Source organism: Corvus cornix, chromosome 7 (assembly GCF_000738735.6).
Source record: "Corvus cornix cornix isolate S_Up_H32 chromosome 7, ASM73873v5, whole genome shotgun sequence".
Lineage (NCBI taxonomy): Eukaryota > Metazoa > Chordata > Aves > Passeriformes > Corvidae > Corvus > Corvus cornix.
This window is the reverse complement of record NC_046337.1, coordinates 15940562-15963395: the sequence shown is the minus strand read 5'-3', so window position 1 is coordinate 15963395 and position 22834 is coordinate 15940562. Positions and strand designations below refer to the sequence as shown.

The 22834-nt window shown below is 54.1% G+C and overlaps 2 protein-coding genes across 2 annotated transcripts; both read left to right on the top strand.

Annotated features, from left to right (window-relative positions):
* Positions 1-2775: 2775 nt before the first annotated feature.
* On the top strand, positions 2776-16157 carry LOC104693949 (tubulin alpha-4A chain). The gene is given in 7 exon segments (XM_010406919.4): positions 2776-2786; positions 11894-12005; positions 12007-12048; positions 12050-12307; positions 14402-14624; positions 14760-14908; positions 15092-16157. Coding segments are annotated over 7 exon segments (1767 nt in total). The 3' UTR covers positions 16064-16157.
* A 1758-nt stretch (positions 16158-17915) lies between these two features.
* On the top strand, positions 17916-22307 carry LOC120410287 (tubulin alpha-5 chain). Its single transcript, XM_039555114.1, has 4 exons — positions 17916-18017; positions 19612-19834; positions 20376-20524; positions 20713-22307. Exons 1-4 carry the CDS (start codon positions 18015-18017, stop codon positions 21682-21684), a joined length of 1347 nt encoding a protein of 448 aa, XP_039411048.1. The 5' UTR covers positions 17916-18014; the 3' UTR covers positions 21685-22307.
* The last annotated feature ends 527 nt before the right edge of the window (positions 22308-22834 follow it).

Here is a 22834-nt window from a genome sequence, read left to right as displayed (position 1 = left end):
GAGGCCTGAGTCTGAGGCCATTCCCAGCACTCCTCAGGGACAAGTTTCAGATATCCCCGAGAAGAGCCCTCCCCAGCCATGAGTCGTGCACTTGGGGTGGATGAAATGCCAAGGGCATCATCTCGTGTGCCAAAGGCGTTTCTCTCTCGAAGGGATGGGAGCCTTGTCCCCTGCCATCAGACAGCAACTTGATGATTTCCTTGAGCAATGGCTTGGAGTATTTCCTGCCACTGGGTTTTTTTTCCCTGGATGCCATTGCAGCACTGTCCTCCTGTACCTGTTTGCCCATGAGCACGGAGGGGCTCCCTGGGGGCTGCCTCCAGCCAGGGCATCCTCCCCGGCTGCCAGGGGCTCTGATTTGGCCCGTCTGCCCAGCAATGGGTGCAGAGCTGGCATGGGCACTAGATGGAGCCACAGGCTGCTTCACAGGAATCCCATCCTGCTGCTGGGAGGGTGAGGAGGTGCCACCAGGACCTAGCCGAGTCTTGGCACCTTGCTTTCCTTTCCCTGTCTTTTGCAGCTGATGTGGGGACAAGAAGGCCCCCGAGATGATAGGTCTCAGCTCACTCTGTGCGCACTGGTGGGGAGGCCTCTATGCTGGGATAGGAGAGAAGTCCCCATGCTGGCTGTGAATCTGGAGCCAGGGGAGCACATTGCTGATGCCTTCATGGCAAAAGTTTCCCTCACCCTGGAGATCAGGATATGGAGTGAGGAGGACTGACACCTCCCTAATATTCTTAGGGGAGGCAGTGGAGAGTTGGGCAGTAGCCCACCACTGCACTGGTAGGAGAGAAGGTGTGGTATCAACCACACCTCGACCCAGACCTGCCACAGTCACTCTCCTACTCAAACCTGGCAGCAGCCAAATAAAAGCAGCGCATCACCCACTGGTGCCTCACACCTTCAGCTGCAGCACCCTGCCCTCTTTATCTGCCCTTTCCTCCTAGGTCTGCCTGAAGTCCTGATGCACCAACCTGGCTCACATCAGCCTCAAATCAAGAACAGGCATCTTGAGTGTGTCTCAAGAAGACCCTTATTTCTTAACAAGTTCTGGGGGTTGCTGTGTTGCAAGCTTGTTTTCAGCTTTCCAGGGTGTCAAAAATGCTCATGAAATACTCTTGAGGCTTTCTGAGAAAAGAGATTTTGGGTGAGCAAAGCAGAACCCCAAAGGACCAAATGTTTTTGTCCTTGTTACCCAATATCTCAGGAAGCCAACAGAATTGCATCATAAACCCGTGCTATATTATTATGCAAACCACAAATTAAGAGATTTTTTTTTTTTCAGCACTGCACAACATTTCAGCTTTTGATTTCCACAGGAAAAGACAAGCCCTTTCACAACCTCAACAAAACTGGCAATTATGTACTGAAAAATTGTGTTCTTGGCAATTTTTGAGCTGTGGAGTGAAGTGCTCAGCAAGTCGTGCGCCTGCTGCTCCCCTCATCACATGCAACTGACTCCCTTCCTCTTCTCCCCACTCCTCAAGGGAAGGTCCCCATTCCCTGAGCTGCACCGGGGAAGGAGCAGGAACCAAAGCCACTCGGATGGAGTGAGAAGGGTTTGAGCAGAGTGAGACAGGCTCCTGGGTGCCATTTCTGTGCCACCTTCCTCTGCCTTCCTGCTTCTAGGACAGATGGTGATGCTGGCCACCTCTGGGCATGGCCACAGCACTGGTGGAGTCCCCAGAAAAGGGGTGAGTGAGAGCTCCAAGATTTGCTCGCCCCTGAAAGGGCTGCACCAGGGTGGGGACCCCCAAGTGCAGGGGGCTAGTGAAGACATCACTTGAGCAGGACCCCCATTTTTAAAATCCACATTGGTTCTTTTACTCACAGTCCTGCTGTCTCATCCAAACAGCCCTATCCACCTTCCCTGACTTCCCTGCACAGCTAATTTCTTCACATCTTCATGTTTTTTGATGGTCCTTATGTTTGCCTTGGTGGCCATGCTCTCAATCACCTGCCCATCTCTTTCTTGTCTACTCTGTTCTCATCTCAGCTGGCTGTTCTAGAACTGTACCTTCTAGAGACTGGGGAGAATCCAGGGAGGCAAAGTCATGCAGCTGCTTTTTGTTTGCATAGCAGAACAGAGAAATGAGAAACAGCAAAGTCAGGGTGACTTTTGTTCAAGCAGGGCGATGACTTTGAGCCAGATTTAGCAATGTGACAGACCCAGGCTGTGCGTCCCAGGCTCTGCCTTGCAGGGATGCTTGCCTGCGCTGACAATGGGGCTGCTGCCCCAGCCAAAACCCAGGAAAAACTGACGTGCCTGCAAATTTTAAATCAACGGAGTCAGAGGCTGGCAGAGGTGGCAGAAGCCCATAACTAAATAGGTTATCCATGATGAGCAGGCACACAGGCACAGGGAGTAGCTGAGCCTCCCGGCAGCACGGTTTTGCCCCATCCCTGACGTGGTTGGGCTGGATAACCCTGCAGTGCACAGGAGCAGAATACCCCAAACTCATTCACAGTGAAGGTGGGAGCTGCATGGTCTGGATCAGATCCCAAGGGAAGGGAGATGAAAGATAATTAATAGACTGATACCACACACCCCCTCCATATGCTAGGGAAACCTCCAGCTGGAGAGGGGAGCAGAAGCTGCAGCTGACACTGGACAGGAAGGAATTCTATTGTGAAGCAAAACCTGATTTTGTTCATGCACACCAACACATCCATGCTCACACTCCCAAGCTCCATGACCCTTGTGTTCATCTGTCTTGGCCAGGATTTTCTGCAGTGCCTGGTAGGACTGGGGTCACAGGCTCTCTGGTCCTCACCATGCCCTCCAGGTAAGTGCCCAGCCTTGGCCCATTGTCTTCAGCTAGGCATGGCTCAAAGGCAAACAATGAGCCAAGCAGGGACAGATAAAAAAGGAGATGAAACAAATGTATTTGCATTAGAAGAAAAAAAACAAAAAGGAAAAAAGAATGCCAGGAGGCAGACTTCTGTGGTTTTCCATAGCCCTCGGTGCCTAAATACCACTGCAAGAGTGGAACCTTGGAGAGTGAGTACTGTGGAGTGCTGTGGGTGCAAAGAGACAAGTTTGGATGCCATCTGTAACAAACCGGCATGTAACACATTACCTGCTAAAATCGACATTTGCAGTTCATCAGGCCCACATTGAGAGCATTAGTGGGCCTAACTGAGGGTCTTACTGAGATGCTGATGGCAATTTTTAACAGAGCTAGGAAAACTGGGGTAATTCCAAAGGACTGAAGAACAGAAATCACTCCGGTCATTAAGAAAATAAACCGGTTGACCCAGAAAACTCTAGATTACTGATAATACCAGAAAGAAATAACAGAAGAATTAATTTTGATTCTGCCAGCAGAGAATTAAATACTGAAAAATGCATTTACTACTGATATCCTTGTCTCAGCTAAGGAAGGTATTGCTTTACAAACGTGTCATCACCTTCAGCACAATTACATGTCTGGCTGATTTAGATCAACACCACTGGTATGACATTCTCACTTGGAAGCTGGCAGGAGATAATGATAACAGCATTTGCATAAATCACAACAGTGCTGCGAGGAGGGATGGAACAATCGATTTTCCGTGTCCACAGAAGAAGGAAGCTTGTAGCTGCTGCTGACAGTCTTTCCAGATCTACTTTTTGTGTTGTCCCTGAATATTTATCTTGGCATGCCAAGCCAGCCTGTTTTGCACCAGAGGCATCAATAGCAAAGGTGTGCTTGTTAGCCAGGAGCTGTACTGCTGAAGGCCTCTGCAACAGAGATCCCCAGGGCTGAGTGCAAGGCCCACTGTGGTAAGAAATGTTTACTAAGAAATATTTGGGATAATGGTAAGCTTGGTAGGGTAGTAACTATTGAAGGGGACAATTAAATCTCAGGGATGGTTAAGAATTGCCTGATTAAAAGTCCACATTACAGCAAAATTTGCTTGAAGTAATTAATTTGAGAATTTTAGGAAGGGGCAGTCTTGTCACTTACTACTCGGTACATCCTCTTGCCACCCTCACACTTTAGCAGCATGTCCTAGGTTGCAATGTAAGATGTAACCAAAAGCATGTATTCTATTTTCATCTTCACAAGCTGTTAAAGCAGGTGGGGCAATGTTCCTTATCTCCTACCATGACTCATCCTTGATAACTCCCTCTGGGGGCTATCTCTGTTTAATGGGCAATCAAGGACCCACTGCATGACTCATAGAATTACATCAGCCCATTGGGAGATGCTCCACCCAGGGGGAGGAGCCAAGCATTCCCACCTGGATATAATCTGGGGTTTGGAACAGCCCAGGCAGTCTTTACTTGTGGGATTCTCAGAGGACAAGAGCTGCACCACTGGACCTTCAAGGTGAAGACCAGACTCTTTTCTGCAGGATCATGGCTTCAATGGGACCACTTCATCTGGACTGCTACCACCACCCTGACTAACAGGGTGTCAGGTTGTATCCTGACCCTGTCAGTGTTCTTGTACTACTGCACTTACTTTAATTTTCCTATTAAATTATAATTATGACTTGTGATCTCTCACTGGCTTGTTTTCAAACTAGTACACAGCAGTAGTCTGGGATTCATTTCAAGACCGTTGATCAAACCACTGAAACCAGCAGTGCCTGGCAGGAATCCCTGTAGAAGCCCAGCAGCTCTTTGCTGATGATTCACTCTTGCCAACCAGCACTTGGGTGTTCCCCAGGCTGCCTTGACAGGCACCACACCCTCTTCCCGGCAAGCTGGTTACATCCCTGCCTTTTTCCTGAGCAGACCTGTCATGTCAATATTTGAAAACAGGCTTTTTTGGCAGTGGGGTCTTCCATGTTAATCAGCACCTAGTAAGGATGCTGAGGGTGCCCCAACACATGCAGGAGTGCTTGGTGCCCAGCTCTTTCCAGACTCTGCATCCTCCTACCTGGGAGGCTGGTAAAGCTCTCCAGAATGTGTCCAGTGCCAGGCTATTAAATGGCAGAATGAGAGCCACGCTGCCTAGGCCACACCATTGCAGGGAAGGGCACAGCAGCCCTAGTTGGGCTCAGCGTGTCTGGAGATGGCTTGTCCTAATGAGGAGGGCCACATTAAGCATGCAAGTTCAGCAGACTGGGGCTCCTGAGATTTTGCAACAGGGAAATTCTGCCAAATAGCTGTTATTTCACGCACACAGACTCTCATCATCTGACTTAAATCTGCTAGGAGGCTCTCAGATATATGTTTGAGCCAGGCATCCTAAAGATGCCTACTGAACTTGAGGCCTCAGCCCAGTGACTTGAGGCCAGTGGCTCCCAGCACCCAGGCTCTGGGAGGAGCAAGGAATGACAGCCCTTGTTGCACAATGTGACACTCTCTCTGCACACTAACAGCTCCGGGCAGGAGCACCGTGGGAGCCATTACCCAGGTGAGTTATTAAATGAATCTGTTATCACATTAACTGCTTCCCTCTGACATCCAACAGTGCTTGGCCAGCTGCCAGCACCTCCTTTCCACTTTTAACAACTCTACAGCAATCCCCAAGACTCCAGGCTACTTTCTCCAGGCCCAGTTCTGCTCTTGGCTTGCCCTGGGGCCAACAAGCTGTTTGCATTATTTACACTTCCACGTGTAAAACAGAACACCTTGCAGACATCTCTCCAGCCATGGGATGCTCAACTGCTCTCCAAAGGCCAGGGCACAGCAGGGCCATCATCAAGAAGTTTCTGTGACAGGAATTGTTTTCCTTTCCCAGTGGGTGCAGGACTGGCCCACCTGGCCATGGTTTATCCACATCGAAGGAGTGGGTGCACCTGCAGAGCTGCCCCATGTGAATCCACCATGTCCCCTCTGCTGCCCAGTGGCTCAGCTGCAGTCCCACAGCCAAGGCATGAGCTCCTGGGAGCAGGGGAAGTGATGGCTGCGTCTTTGCCCCATCGCTGCCAGCTCACAGGCATGTCTTTGGAATTGCGACAGACCTGACCACAGCTTTGTTGCAGTTCTGAGAACTTGTAAGACAGGAAGGCCTAAGGGGCTGGGCGTGAAGACATCACCATGTCTACACTTCTGTCTGGCATATGGAGAGGCCCTTCAGCCTTATGAGGTAACCCACATCCCACCAGGAGTTCCTACCATCACACAACCTTGCAGAATTCATTGCACTTCTATTTCCAGATATTCCTGCACTGCTTGTGCCATCACCAGCTCTGAGAGCTGATGGAGAAGAGGAAAAACATCACTGGCACCTCCACAGAAGCCCATCAGCACTGCACACCAGTATTCTCTGAGAACATGGGGACACCTCAGCAGGCTCAGTCCCTCTGTCACCTGCCTGGAGGCAGGTTGCTCACACCAGGCATGCTCAGAGCTCTGACATGAAGTCACTGCAGTTAGACAGCTGCGGTTTTATTTTGCTCCCGTGGGTGTGTAGCTGCCTTTCCCAGGATATGAAGAAAGGCGGGTGACACTGGCAGCCAGGGCAGCTGGCTCTGAGCCAGGAAAGCTGCTCACCCAGGGCCTGCTGTGCCTGAGAAAGAGCTTGTTCCTACTTGTCCAACAGCCCCTTTCAGCCTCACAGGTTGGGGCTTGGCTTGCAGGGCTGCCTGTGTCCTGGGGAGTGCCTCCCCACTCTCTCCTGTGATTCAGGGCTTAGGACTGTAGCGAGATCTGGAATTAGCTTTATTGTTCCTGTACTGAGGCACACAGTACTGGGCAATGCAGCAGGCGTTGCACAATTGACTTCATTATATCTGAACCAGCAATTATGCTACTGTTGCTCAGCTGCAGCAGAGAAAACTTCTGTCAGATCCCTACCGTGCCCTACATCCCAGCAGGTGTCTAGGAGTAAATGCCACGCTTGGGTTGCTGAAGATGTTCAATGAGGCCTTTATTGAGTCTCTGTCTCCATTCTTTCCTTGCAGCCTGTGACATCTAGCTTTCCAGTCACCCTTCTTTCTCATCTCTGGATCATCTCTACCTACTCCAGATGAAGGACGAGGTATTCAGAGGGCCCTTTATGACCTAGACAAGGCATGCATATCTTAAGGAATGGCAAAGGGAGCATTTTCTGCCCATCTCCATACTGTACTTTTCAGGGTGGCAAAGTATGTCCCAAATGCTGCCATAGTAGAACCACAGCAGCACTCAGACACATGATGCTGGGCCATCACCAGGAGCCAGCTGTGCTTCAGGGACCCCGCACAACAGCTCAGTGGGATACTGCTGGAGCAGTGAGCATCACAGGGGCCTTGCTTGAACTCACAATGTCTGCAACGTGCAGTCGAGCCCCATGCTCTCAACAGACTTATTAGTTTCACCAGCCAGCCTTGTCTGGCCTGTGCCACTGCTGGAGAACAAACTGCACAGGGCACTGATGGGCTGGAGGGACATCCCAGCTTCTCTATCTTCCTCACCTGACCGTGCTGCTAAGAGGATTAAGGGCAGAGCAAGGACGGAGCGAGCAGTAAGCAGGGCAAGCAGGGATGCAGTCTCTTTGGAAAGCCCCTGGCTGAGGTTAGAAACACAGATAGGAGCCCTGTTCCTGAAGCACCTCTCACCATCTACTGTTTGCTTTAAAGTGGAGGGCACAATGGGCTTCCTTGCCAAACCCACAGCACAGCTGTGCTCTCTTCTACCTTCCCAAGAAAGCCATGTCCCCTAACTGCCCTGTGACACTGTTTGCTCTGCCTGGAACAGCTGGGGTGGAACTGAGGTCTGAAAACTGCGAATAGTTTGGGCTGTCCTCAGCAAAGAGAGCAAGGAACTGGGGAGTGGATGGGAGGTACCAGACTGGGCTCTGAACTCATCTCCTCCCCAGTTTCAGCTCTGGGTGCTTTAGGTGTGGCAGTCTTTAACATACTTCTGGAAGACAGCTATGTGAGAGGCTTTGTTTGGGTAACTGCAAGCTTTGCTCACAGGTGTTCCTGTACCAGCAGGTACCTGCCAAGAGCTGGCTGGTTTCCAACAGCAGCAAATAGGGGCTACCCCTGCTATGGGCAGGGCTCTGCCCCTCAGGTATCGTCAATGTTTTTCCCATCCTTCAATAAAGAGATGGTTGAATTCTGACTCTATAGCCTAGAATTTTCCTTACTTGCTGTTTGCATCTCCCTGGTTGCTGATGCAGGCTCCAGCCAGGTTCTGAGCATTGATAAACACAGTCTGAAATGTTACCTGAGCAATTCATGCCATCTTGTGATTTCTGATGTGATCTAAAAACATTTGCAGGATCTTCTTAGATGTGTGAGTGACATCTCTGTAAGAGAGGGGTTGACTCAGGACAAATCCAGCCAGAGTGAGCTCAGCCTTTGCTGTGTGCTTTCAGGCTGCTGCTACCAGCATCTGGCAGGCTGCTGAGAAGCTGGGAACTGAAAAGACACAGCTGATAGGTGCTCCCGGGATTTAGCCAGGTGTTGCTAAACATCTCAAAAAAGCATAGACATCTGCTTGTACATTTCAGATAAGACGTATATGGGGATGCGAGACTCCAAATGACTCATGACTCTCTTCTCATTCAAGAAAAGACCTAACCCTAACCCTACCCTCCCCCTAACCCTAACAATAACCCTAACCTCTAATCCTAACCCTAATCCAAAGACCCTAACCCTAACCCCTAAACCTAACCCTAACACTAACATAACCTTAACTGTAGTGCTGTATTTCTCCATTCCTTTTCTTACTTCCCACATTGTCCTCACTTCCCTGCCCCTAGTCCTGGCCGCACCCTTGGGTTCTCCCTATTGGTTCCAGTACCCCAACTCCACCCAGGTACCGCCCCTACACCCTGAGATCATTCGTCCATTTGCTCTCATCGCCCCCCTCATCCCCATATAAAACCCCAGGCTCCCTGAGCACGTGGTCCCTCTGCCTCTGGGAACCAGCTGGTTGTCATGTAAATAAAGGTTCCTCTGAGGTCCCCATGCAGACACCCTTCTCGCCTCCTTTATCGTCACCGTGTTGCAGAACCCAGCTAGCCAGAGCAAGAGCACAGGGCTGTCCGGAAGGGCTATGGGAAGCGGAACAGCCACTCTCCTGGAAGCAGCCCCGCAGCGATCTCCAGAAAGGTTTGCAGCTTACTAAAGGAACGCAGGAAACCAACAACCACAACACCTAAACCTGAAATTAACCAAAACCTAAACCTAACCCTAACCCTAATGCCCTAACCCTAACACATAATCCTCACCAAAAAACAAACACTAACCCAAAACCCTAAAAAAAACCCCAAACCCTAAACCTACCCCTAACACTAAACCAAAACCCTAAATCTCACCCTAAGTCTAACCCTAATCCTAACGCTAACCATAACCATAACTCTAACCCATAACCCTAACCCAACCCTAACACTAATCAAATCCTAACCCTAACCCTAACTGTACAAAAACACTACCCCTGCCCCTTATCAAAATCCCAACCCTAACCCGAAACATAAACCCAACACTAACCAAAACTCTAACACTAAAGGTAACGCTGAACCTAAAACTACCCCTCAAACAAACCCTAACCCTAATCCCAACCCAAATCCTAACTGAAACTGTAAGACTAAAACGTCCCTCACACTCAAACTAAACACTAAACCTAACCCGAACCCGAACCAACTTCCAAATCCTAAACCTAACCCTTTACAAAACCCAGACAGTAACCCTAATTCGAATCCTAACCCTAATGTAATCCTAACCCTAACCATAACAAAACACTAAGGGCCTAAAAAACCCCTAACCCAACACTAACCCTAATGCTAACGCTAACATTTAACGTAACTCTAACCACTAACCCTAACACTAACCCTAACCATAACAAAACACTAAGGGCCTAAAAAACCCCTAACCCAACACTAACCCTAATGCTAACTCTAACATTTAACGTAACTCTAACCACTAACCCTAACCCCAAACCCGAACCTGAACCAGAACCGGAACCCGAACCTGCACCTGCACCTGAACCCAAACCCTTTCCTTAAACGGCTTAAATGATGTTGATGATACTTCAGGAAAAAGGCTGGAAATAAAGGAAAAAGAGAAAGAAGAAAAATCAGCCAAAGTGGAAAAATCATAGAATGTGAAATCCTTAAGCACAGGAAAAAGGAAGCCAAGTTTATGTTGAAACCATTATATTTCAAACACACTAAAACATAATATTTCTCTCTACTTAATACAGTAAATTCAGCTCCCAAACCAAAGTACTCTGAATTACCTCCTAAGCAAATATATGCAAGCATAGAAATATTTAGGCCTGGCTGGGATACGACCTCCCAAACAGTGACAGTCTTCTGTTTGCTCAAAGGCAAACAAGACCATGTGATAACATGGTTTTTCATTTAAACATTCCATGGGATTTAAACAGAGAGGAAGGGAAGAGTCATATTATGCATGCACAACACCCCACCAACACCTCACCAAAAACACGCGAATGATTAAAGTAGGCTAAAATATTTTCACACACGTGCAAACACATTTTTACTTCCACCCACACATGGAAAGATAGGTTGGGGGACTATAGTTTATGCAAAAATGTCCAAGAGAGTCTCCATGACCTGTATAAGATACTGAGCCATATACTTAGTTCCATTCTAACTTCACTGCAAAAACATCCAGTTGTTTCCAGTTAGATGGTTTCTCCACCCCAGGAAGAGAAGCACTTAATTCATCCTTCAAAAATAATTTCTAAGTTGCAGTGGTCAGCATGCAATACCTTTCAAAGTGCTGCAGTTCCACATTAGAGCTTCCACCACACTGCAAGGCATTCATGCTATAAATGCCCCAGAATTAATTGGCACCGTGGAATTAAGGAGGGTTCTAGGACACACCTAGTGAGAAGTGATGCCTTGGCATCCACTATGCGTTACAATGAACACCTTGGTGAAGATTTTCACGGGGAAGATGATACCATCTCTCCTTTTCACTCCAATTAACTTCTGGGCCTCAAATTTTGATGCCTCAGTGCTACCAATTACTCTCTCACAGTCATGGACTGTCTGCATCAGCATGGTCTGTGTTATCTAGTGATCTCTGAGGTCACTCAAAGGACATTTATACCACAGGGAGACATTTCCAGAGTTATCCAGTCACCACAGAATCCTGTGCAGGTTCATCAGCACTCACTACCTGGGGCATCTCTGTGGAACAAAACCTCAACATTTTCCCATCAGCTTGATTAAATCCACTCTGATCCTCTGGCTCAGCCATTTTTGTAGGTCTCAAAAATGTGTTGCTTAGACACCAGCACAGGCTTTGCAGCAGTACTCTTGCTTTCAGTCACTTTACACACACTCATCAGTGAAGGTGACACTTTCCAGGTGACTCAGGCACAAAGAAAGGCTATTGTGGGTGGGTAATTTAGGTCCAGCTTTCAACTTTCAGATCCAGCTGCGAGATGACAGCACTTTTCAGTGAAAACTCATTAAGTCAGAGCGCTCAGGCAGAGGCAGGACTAGTCCTGCACCACAGTGGATACTGTGAGCATTTTGGAGGGGGTAGGACACATTATTCATTGTAGTAAGGCCAGATATCAGTGAAGTCACCGCAGACTCCAATAAACCCCTCCAAGGTGCTCCAAGCTCTCCCTATACCCTCACTATTCATTTCATAAATCTTTGTGAAATCAGATCAAACCAGTGAAGGTAATGCAGAGCCAGGATGGAGAAGAAGCCCTTTGGCAGACAGAGCTTTCAGACACAGCCCTGGGGCACAACTGTTCTTGAGGGGCTTGACACAAAGAACAGGACTCAGTTTTCCTGGTTTTTTTCAGTGATCTCCAAAGAGGTTAGGAAAGCTTGGGCTCATCTCTGAAGAGTTTCCTCTACCCATGTTTCCTCCAGAAATTCTCCCAGGTGTTTTATGGAGGCCTTGGGTGGCTGCCAGAGACCTGGCTCAGTGCTTGCTCGAGGACCACATCAGTACCTAAAACCACCAGGAGGGAAGACCTGGGCCAAACTTTGCTGGCTTTCCTGTTTCAACCCCCAAAATCTTTCCTGGTTAGTGCCTGGATAGTGCCTTTCACCAGCAGGACACCGGGCTGGAAGGTGCCATCTCTGTTCTTCAGCAGAACCCCTCTGCCAAGACTGGCAAGCATAGAATGAACAACACTTACGGCCCACTGCCCCTTCCTCGAGAGGACTCCCGCATCTCCCGTGCCCCAGTCAGGGGATGCTGCTCCCCGAAGGCCCCACCGGTGCACCCCGCCAGGCAGCACAGCCCCATCTATGCAAATCTATGCAAATATGCGCAATGCACGCAAATCTATGAAAGCGCGTGGGGCCGTCTCGGGCGGGCCGGCCCGCCCCGGAGCGCCGGTGCCGCCCCCGGTATAAGGCGGTGGCGGCGCGGCCGTCCCGGAGTGCGGAGCTGCGGCAGTCCGGGCACAGGCAGGTCGTGCGGCAGCGGCGGCATCATGGTGAGTGATCTCTGATCTCTCCCTCCGGTCCCGCGAGTGCTCCCCGGAGTGGGCTGGGATCCCCGTGGCTTCCCGGGAAGGCTGTGCCGGGAGCCCAGAAGTGCGGGCAGCTGGCGACCGGAGTGTCCGCTGTGCTTGCCCTGCTTTTGCCTGACTTCAGCCTCTTCCTGAGCTGCTCCCTCGCCGGTTTTCAGCAGCCTCCTTCCTTTAAGCATTCCCTTGTACCCGTGACAAGGAGGCCACCAGCGAGCCCCGCCGGCTGCGGAGACCGGCATCTCTCATCCCTCTCCCACTTTTTAGCCGACTTTTAATAGTGTCGGTCCCTGCCCGTGTCCCGCGGTACCATCCCCGGCTGCGGGGAGTTCGCCCCGTCTGCCAGCCCCCCGCGCTGCCGATCCACAGCTGAGCTCCGGCAGTAAGCTACGGCTTCCTTCCCCCACTGCCCTGCTCCAAGGTGGGCATCAATGGGGGTGGGCTTCCAGGCTGCCCTGCCGCCATGGTCCTGCGGCGAGCTCTGGCTCATGAGCTCTCCAGCAGCCCTGGAGAGCATCCCAGCCCCAAGGTTCCCCGGGCACCCTCCCTGCTGTCCCGCGGGGACATGCTCCCAGCCCTCCCTGTGCCAGACTTTGCCGTGAAGAAGGCAGAGTCTGCTGGCTGGTGACTAGCATTTCTGCGTCCCGGTGCTGCTGGGCTCTGCCCAGCCTACTGTCAGCGCTGGGTCCCACAGAGCCAGTCCTGGCTGCTGCTTGTTGGTGGGATGAAGTGCAGTAAGCACCATCACCCTCTGCCACCCCCACGCTGATTCACAAAGTCTTTTACCAGGGAGGAGTCCTTTCTCATCTCTTCTTCCCTGAGGTGCTTGAATCTGTGCCAAGTGTTTTCTGTGCCCTTCTGTAGAGGATCCTGGAAGACTTACCGAAGGACTTAAGTCCTCAGGTCTTACCCTTGGCTCCTTGTGTTACACAATGTTTATGGACCTGCTGGGAGGGATAAGTGGGGTATTGCTTTGCTCTTCTTGCACCTCAGCTTTCGGAAAGGTGGGGAGATGGGCTTCTGCCTCTCACAATGGGTGTCAAGGGTTTATTTTTTTGCCATCCCTCACTGTCACTGCTGCCTCTGAAATGCAGCACTGAAAGCACTTTAGATGCAGAGAGCCAGGACTTGCTGCATCCTGTGCAACTTCATCAGACAGCAGTCACTGCCCTGCTCCTGAGTGCAAAATGGCTGGTTCCACCGGCTTCCTGCCAGCTGACTCATAGCGGGGCACCCTCGACTCTGGAAATCCGGTTTGATTTGGATGCTCCTCTGCCTCAGTTGTGCCTGATGATGCATCCAAGTCCTTGGCAACAGCAGGTCTAAGGCAGTGAATACTTTAATTCTTGTCAGAAGAACTGCAGGCTCTGGGGTGCCTCACCTGAAGGGAGTGAGGCTGCAGAGCCCACCTTCACCTGGCTTCTCCTGAGGGACCTGAGGCTACTCTTGAAGCTGTGAGCTAAGAGATCCTCCCACCTCAGCCTTTCCATTGACTTAAAAAGTGCAGCTAAAGCTTCCTCCTCCTCCAGAGCTAATTTAGGGAAGCTGAGCCTCAGAGCATGGCAACCGTTCATGGTTGTAAATCCCCCTTCTTGCTGGGCACCCATCCTCAGTGCCGTCACCTCCTCAGCTCCCAGTGTCCTGGCCATCTTAGCTTCCAGCCCTGTTGGTGGAATTGCAACAGGGACTGTGCCAGCTGCTGCCAGGCCTCAGCCCTTAAGCCATATGGATGTTTGGGCAATGGAGAAGATGCTCCCTGGATGCTCTCCAGGGCTGTGAGTGGGGCCAGTCCAGGGAATGGGTGGCCTGGTATCCTGGGCTCCAGAAAATAGGTCTCCATCTCCTTGGGCCCCTGAGGTGATCAGTGCAGTGATGAGAGGCAGAGGACCAGATTTGGGAAAAAGCAGCAGATTGGAATGGACACATGGCACCCAGGTACCAGGGCAGTGTGGCTTACCCAAGCTGAGAAGGGCCAGATCTACCTTTCCAGGGTTGTGCACCTCCTGCAGTGATTGCATTTCTGGTCTCTGCTGGAATCTGACCCTGCCTCCCCCTCCCCAGCGCGAGTGCATCTCCGTCCACGTCGGCCAGGCCGGCGTCCAGATGGGCAACACCTGCTGGGAGCTGTACTGCCTGGAGCACGGCATCCAGCCCGACGGGCAGATGCCCAGCGACAAAACCATCGGCGGAGGGGACGACTCCTTCACCACCTTCTTCTGTGAGACTGGGGCTGGGAAGCACGTCCCACGGGCCATCTTTGTGGACCTGGAGCCCACGGTGATTGGTGAGTGTACCCTAGTTGGACAGTGATAGTGGTCATTATTTCTGGGAACAACCCATTGCAGGACACTCCCGAGAGTGGCTCCTGCTACATTTCCCCAGATCCAGTTAGAAAATCTATTATGCCACTCTCTCCTAGATGAGATTCGGGGAGGTGTCTACCGCCAGCTCTTCCACCCTGAGCAGATGATCACTGGCAAGGAAGATGCTGCCAACAACTATGCCCGTGGGCACTACACCATCGGCAAAGAGATCATTGATCAAGTGCTGGACAGGATCCGTAAGCTGGTAAGTGACTGTAGGGAGGGGATGTGTCCCCCTGGACTGGGGTCTATCATCATTCAAGGGGCGGGAGCATGGTGTGAGCTCTGCTGCGCCTTGGGAGGAATCTGCAGCTACCCAAACAAAAGTTTGAAACTTCCCTCCAGCCAAGTCAGTTCTTGAGGGAACCTTACTTGTCTCTCTCCACAGGCTGACCAGTGCACAGGCCTCCAGGGATTCCTCGTGTTTCGTAGTTTTGGAGGGGGCACTGGCTCTGGATTCACCTCCCTGTTGATGGAGCGACTCTCCGTTGATTATGGCAAGAAGTCCAAGCTGGAATTCTCCATCTACCCGGCACCACAAGTCTCCACTGCTGTGGTAGAACCCTACAACTCCATTCTCACCACCCACAGTACATTGGAGCACTCAGACTGTGCTTTCATGGTGGACAACGAGGCCATCTATGACATCTGCCGTCGGAACCTGGACATCGAACGCCCAACCTACACCAACTTGAACAGACTCATCAGCCAGGTTGTTTCATCCATCACAGCATCCCTGCGGTTTGACGGAGCCCTGAATGTGGATCTGACTGAGTTCCAGACCAACCTGGTGCCCTACCCTCGCATTCACTTCCCCCTGGCCACCTATGCTCCTGTGGTTTCTGCTGAGAGAGCTTATCATGAGCAACTATCAGTATCCGAAATCACCAACTCCTGCTTCGAGCCAGCCAACCAGATGGTGAAGTGTGACCCTCGCCATGGCAAGTACATGGCCTGCTGCCTGCTGTATCGCGGGGACGTGGTGCCCAAGGACGTCAACGCCGCCATCGCCACCATCAAGACCAAGCGCAGCATCCAGTTTGTGGACTGGTGCCCCACGGGCTTCAAGGTGGGCATCAACTACCAGCCGCCCACAGTGGTGCCGGGGGGGGACCTGGCCAAGGTGCAGCGTGCTGTCTGCATGCTGAGCAACACCACGGCCATCGCTGAGGCCTGGGCTCGCCTGGACCACAAGTTTGACCTGATGTACGCCAAGCGCGCCTTTGTGCACTGGTACGTGGGCGAGGGCATGGAGGAAGGGGAGTTCTCTGAGGCGCGGGAAGACATGGCCGCTCTCGAGAAGGATTACGAGGAAGTGGGCCTGGACTCCTATGAGGATGAAGAAGAGGGTGAGGAGTAGAGAAGCCTCAGCCAAAAAAGGACCGTGCTCCTTACCCATGTTACCTGCAAACCCTTTGCAATAAACCGTTTCCGAGCCTCCGTGTCTCGCAGTATCCCCCCAGCTGTATCGGTTTCTTGCCAGGTCAGGTGTGTGGTGAGTGCTTCAGCCCTGCTACTGGTGCTGCTATGCTTCCTCCCAGTGCTCTGCTCCAGCTCCCCACTTAGGTAAGAGCTCCATACCTGAGGGATATGTCCAGGACACGTGGCAGGCTCTGGGAAGGTGCCAGAGCATGTCCACCAAAGGGATCCAGAGGAGTGCTGCTGATGTGTTGGAAGTACCAAGCTTAGGCATGGGGTCTTCTGTCTGGAAGTACCTCTGCCCTCAGCCTGCCCTGCTCTGCCAATGCTCTGTCTTCCCCCTGGCGTATGTGGCCCCACTCTACCTGGCCCAGATCATCTTCTGCATTGTCCCCATTCTGAGTCCACTCACTGCCCTGCCTGGTGGTAAGTAGTCCCAGTATCAGCTCCTGGCTCCAGCTGCAAACTGGAGATTTCTGCTACCCATTATCCAGTGTGCTGGTTGCAGAGATTAATTTTCCCTGCTTACCACTAATGCTCCAGCTATATTGACCCACAGGGGCTGTCCTCCCCTGCCCTCCTCCTCCCAACATGCACCCGTGTCAGCTGGAGGGGAGAGTGGGGGCCAGCCCTGGCTGCTGGAGCGCAGCCAGATGCTCATCCCACTGCGCAGGGCTGCTGGCACTGCTCTGCTTGCCTGTTACTGGAGTGCCATGTTCAGACTGAGTGGTGCCTGCTGCTGCTGCTATGCCAGGGCCGGAGTCACTGCCCCTCACACCAGATGCTGGTCTGATCCACTCATGTCTTTTCTGATTGTGGGGAAAGGAAGGAATCTGCTTCTTCAGGAGTAATTCCATTGCTGATATCTCCCTGTGTCTTCACAGACATTACTGTCTGTGGACAGAGGGATGTAGGACTTGGAATTGTGTCCTATAGCTTTTTCTAAAAGTTATCCTGCACCTCTGTCCTGGACAAGGGACACAGTAGTGTCTTCTGGCATGCTGCTGAGCAGCAGAGGCCCATCCATCCCCATGGCCAGGGAGGGGTTGCTGTGTGAGTCAAGGCCCTGGCAGCAAAGGCAGAGCCCTCTCATTGCTCAGGCAGCGTTCAAGGCTGATGGTCCAGGCATCCTCTGTACCAGGATCAGCCCTGGCCTTGGCAGGGGTGGCTGCGCTGGCCAGGGCTCAAAGAGAGCTGCTGCTCTGAATGTAGTCACAAGTTATTAACAGCAAGCAGGCTGCAATGACCCTTTTTTGGCAGCCCAGATTTGTCATGCAGATCTGCAGCCTCACAGGATTGTGCAGCACTGCCTGTCTGTCCCCACCAGGAGAGAAAGGCAAACCTTGCCTGGAGCCTCCCAAAGCATCAATGGCAAAGGGAGGTTTGGGGGGCAAAAGTGGGCTCCTGAGTCTGATACGTGTCTCTACCGTGTTTCTCCTCCTTTCTCCTGTCCTAGAGGCCCAGGTGGACTCGGGGTGTCCCCAGATCCCTGGGGGGAGCTGGTAGCAAAGCAGGTTAGGGGCTGTTCTACCTGCTTTGCCTCCGGTGCTGGTGGCTCAGCACTGCCTGTCACCCCTGAGGGCTGGTCCCCAGGCCTCCTGCCGGCAGCCTGGCCGGATGCCCCCGCCTCCCTCCCGACAGAGAAGGGAGAACAGCTGCGGGCCCCGCACCTTGGGGTTCTTCCGCAGCCGGGAGGGCCCCGTCAGGCTCCTGCGGCCCCCGAAGGGGGTACTCCCTCCCCGCATGCAAGTGTACCGAAATAAGGGGGCGTGGCGGCAGCAAGCCCCTCCCATCTATAAGAGAGCGCTGCGGCGGGGATTGCAGCAGCCGCAGCTCCGCGCCGAGCCCCGCCGCATAGAGCCGCCGGGACAGCCCGCACCGCCCGCCGCAACATGGTGAGTGCGGGCCGGGAGGCGGGCACGGCGGCGGGGAGGGCGCCCGGCAGCCCCCCGGCAGTCCCCCCGCAGCACCGTGCCCGCGGGATCCGTCGCGATGCGCCCCCTCCTTCCCGCCGTGACCTTGGATAGCCCTATCGGCCCCTGCCCGGGGGCAGCCGCGCCCCCAGCGCCCGGTCCCCCCCGCCGCCGCCACCGGCACTGGGGTGCCTGCCCCCCCCTTCCCCCTGCCGCCGGCGGCGCAGCGCGGGGGGGCGCTGGGGATGGAGCGGGGTGACCTCTCCGGTGGGGAGCGGTGGCCGGGGATGGACGGGAACAGCTGCCGGGGGTGGAGGCGCCAGCCGGACAGCGGGGGCCGGAGCTGGGCGTTCGGCGGGGCTCCCCCCGCGGCAGCGAGCGCCCCGTCGGGGCTGGCGGCGGGGAACGGGTGTGGGGGTCCCGTCCCTTCAGTCTCGACCCGCGGGCGTCTGGCAGCGGCGGAGCGGGCTGGAGCCGCTCTCCGGAGCGGGCAGTCGCCGCTGCCCTCGCCCGGGGCCCGAGCCGTCTATATTTAGCGGCTCAGGAGTGGGCCGGGGCCGTGCCAGAAGGCGCAGCGCAGCGCTCTGTCCGCCGCAGCGCTGACCGGGCTCTACCGAGGACCCTGCCCCCAGCTGCCCTCCCTTCCTTCTCTGCGGCTGCCCTTGGCCCTCCCGCGGGAAGCAAGAGCCCTTGTCCTACCCCGGCGCTGGACCGGGGCACGGACCCCATCGCGGCTAAGGGCACTGTGCAGTCTGGGAATGCAAGAGCGGATTGCGCCAGGACCCCGAGGCTGAGTCGGGGTGTCCCGCTTGGGGAGGCAGGGATGCCGGAATAGTGAAACAAGGATGCTAGGACTAGCTGAGGCGGGGTGCCAGGGACAGCAGAGAAGGGATGCTGGAGCGCAGGAGGCACATCTCCAGCTCACAGCCTGCTCCTCAGCACTTCTGCCAACATGGGTTTTGCAGCACAGGGTTGGGACTGTGTAGCCCAGGGAGTCTATGTTGCCTCAGAAACTGCTGGTCTTCATTGCCAGCCGTTACCTGGCTGCCACCTACCACCCTTGCATCTCCAAGGCCACTCACCCCATGATACTGAGTGCCTATCTGGCTCTGGAGCAGCAGGCAGAGGGGTTTCCCCATGCTGATTGCCTGTCACGGGTTAAATGTGTGCCCCTGTCAGTTCAGCCCTGCACTGGACTGCTGTCACATGGGGAAGGGGCTGAGGCTGGCAGGGACCCAGGCAGAGTAGCTGGGCCAGGCTCTGCTCCACATACTGCTGGAGGACAGGCCCAGCCAGAGTCCATTGTGCTGGTGGCCCCCAGTGAGGGCAGGGGCCAGAGGGATGCCAAAGCTGGCTCTTGATCTGGCATGGTGCCTGTGCATGACTGAGGGCAACGCCAGCTATGGGGGACCCCTCAGGGTCATGTAGGAGGTCACCCAAAGGAAAATGTGCTCTCTGGGGCCACTGACCAGAGCAGGTCCAGTGTGGGTGACTGTGTGGCACTGGCACCAGACCACTCCCTGGAGCAGGCAGGACAGAGCTGTGCCAGGATCTGACCCTGCTTCCCCCTCCCCAGCGCGAGTGCATCTCCGTCCACGTCGGCCAGGCCGGCGTCCAGATGGGCAACACCTGCTGGGAGCTGTACTGCCTGGAGCACGGCATCCAGCCCGACGGGCAGATGCCCAGCGACAAAACCATCGGCGGAGGGGACGACTCCTTCACCACCTTCTTCTGTGAGACTGGGGCTGGGAAGCACGTCCCACGGGCCATCTTTGTGGACCTGGAGCCCACGGTGATTGGTGAGTGTACCCTAGTTGGACAGTGATAGTGGTCACTATTTCTGGGAATGAGCCGTTGTAGGATGCTCCCTGGAGTTCACACAGCCTGAGGTGCCCCCATGGATGGGTAGCAGGCAGCTGGTGCTCATGGTCTGCTGACAATATCCTGCACTGAGTTCGACCCAAGGGCCCTTTTTTTCCCCCAGGAGAAGCCACAAACCTGAGCACCTGCTTTTGTTCTTGAAGTGTCCTAGAGTCAGCAGTGCTTGTACACATGTGCACAGAGAGAAACCAGCCCAACCGGCATGGCAGCTCCTGCTGTGCTATGGGCAGGTAGCTCGGTGGGTGGGAGAAGCTGAGCTGTGCAGGGAGGTGGCAGCCACCTTCTGGTGCCAGAGAAACCTGATGCTGGTGTTGGCTTTGCTGACGTATGGGTCCTTGGCCATGCCACTGGCAGGCGGAGCCAAGGTGAGGGATGGCTGCTAGCACCCACTTGTCTGCTTGGCAGCTGGCTCAAACCATCAGCCTCCACTGGGCTCAACCTGCCCCTGTTCTCTCCTAGATGAGGTTCGGGGAGGTGTCTACCGCCAGCTCTTCCACCCCGAGCAGCTGATCACTGGCAAGGAAGATGCTGCCAACAACTATGCCCGTGGGCACTACACCATCGGCAAAGAGATCATTGATCAAGTGCTGGACAGGATCCGTAAGCTGGTAAGTGACTGTAGGGAGGGGATGTGTCCTCCTGGACTGGGGTCTATCATCCAGCAAGCTGCCCAGTGCCCTGGGAGGGATATGCAGCTGACCAAGACAGGAATAGACCAGGTCCTGAAGGTACTTGTGGACAGCCAGACTGTCACAAAGAAATGTATCTCGGAGCAATCTCTCATCTCCGTCCACAGGCTGACCAGTGCACAGGCCTCCAGGGATTCCTTGTGTTTCACAGCTTTGGAGGGGGCACTGGCTCTGGATTCACCTCCCTGTTGATGGAGCGACTCTCCGTTGATTACGGCAAGAAGTCCAAGCTGGAATTCTCCATCTACCCGGCACCACAAGTCTCCACTGCTGTGGTAGAACCCTACAACTCCATTCTCACCACCCACACTACACTGGAGCACTCAGACTGTGCTTTCATGGTGGACAACGAGGCCATCTATGACATCTGCCGTCGGAACCTGGACATCGAACGCCCAACCTACACCAACTTGAACAGACTCATCAGCCAGATTGTTTCATCCATCACAGCATCCCTGCGGTTTGACGGAGCCCTGAATGTGGATCTGACTGAGTTCCAGACCAACCTGGTGCCCTACCCTCGCATTCACTTCCCCCTGGCCACCTATGCCCCTGTCATCTCTGCAGAGAAGGCTTATCATGAGCAGCTGTCGGTAGCTGAAATCACCAACTCCTGCTTCGAGCCAGCCAACCAGATGGTGAAGTGTGACCCTCGCCATGGCAAGTACATGGCCTGCTGCCTGCTGTACCGCGGGGACGTGGTGCCCAAGGACGTCAACGCCGCCATTGCCACCATCAAGACCAAGCGCAGCATCCAGTTTGTGGACTGGTGCCCCACGGGCTTCAAGGTGGGCATCAACTACCAGCCGCCCACAGTGGTGCCGGGGGGGGACCTGGCCAAGGTGCAGCGTGCTGTCTGCATGCTGAGCAACACCACGGCCATCGCCGAGGCCTGGGCTCGCCTGGACCACAAGTTTGACCTGATGTACGCCAAGCGCGCCTTCGTGCACTGGTACGTGGGCGAGGGCATGGAGGAAGGGGAGTTCTCTGAGGCGCGGGAAGACATGGCCGCTCTCGAGAAGGATTACGAGGAAGTGGGCCTGGACTCCTATGAGGATGAAGAAGAGGGTGAGGAGTAGAGAAGCCTCAGCCAAAAAAGGACCGTGCTCCTTACCCGTGTTACCTGCAAACCCTTTGCAATAAACCGTTTCCGAGCCTCCGTGTCTCGCAGTATCCCCCCAGCTGTATCGGTTTCTTGCCAGGTCAGGTGTGTGGTGAGTGCTTCAGCCCTGCTACTGGTGCTGCTATGCTTCCTCCCAGTGCTCTGCTCCAGCTCCAGCTTGCTCCCTGTGCAGGTAAGAGCCCTGGGGTCTAGTCCCTGGTGCCATGGCACACATCCCACCCCACTCGTTGCTTCAGCCAGGGGTGGGTACCGCTTCCTCATGTGATATATGGCCCCATGTTGTATCCTGGAGCTCAGGAGAGCAGATTTCGTCTGAGCAAGAAAAGGATGACAGCTGCTGGGTCTTTTCCCCATGTGCAGCCTGAGGATAGGTGGGCTCATCTGGAAAGATAGTGGTTGCAGCAGTGGGAGCAATCTGGCACCCCTGCCCCTGCAGTCACAGTAGAGGGCAAGGGGTGTGCCTGGCTCTGGTGCAGTGGGTGCACCCTGCAATGGCACCCAGCATGGCACGAACCCCCGCGGCTGCTGTACTGCTGTGTGTGGTGAGAGGATTAAAGGAGGGGAACGCTCCCTGTGAAACTGCTTGTCTGCATCTCTTTTTTTACCCCCTCTTCATGGGTAGCCCAGAGAGCCCCTGCAGCCAAGGCTGCCTGTTGGGCTGGGGGTGTTCTCAGTGCTGGGGTGATTGTGCTGTCCCCACACTCTGCTTACCCCCATCAGAGCAGAGCTACTGCTCCTGCCTCCCAAGGTCTGGCAGCTTCCCAGTCTGGGCATCCACCTCCCTCTTCACAGGCAGCAGAGGAGTTCTGCCTGTACCCCTGCCACTGCCTGCCTGCCTGTGCTGATCCCTGTCCTGCAGTGCCCAGCTCCAGAGGCTTTGAACAGCAGTGTCTGGCTCCAGCTGCAGAGTTGTGTTAGCTCCCAATAGGAGCATTCTGGGGCCAGGGATTAACTTTCCCTGCTTACTGCTAATGCTCTGGCTGTGCCGCCTCGGCTGGCCTCTGCTGCCCTTCCCCTCAGCAATGCTTGGCTGCTTAACCCAGACAGCGTGCCCTGCTCTCCCCATGCCCCAGCAGGACCCCTCCCTGCAGACAGGGACACAGCCA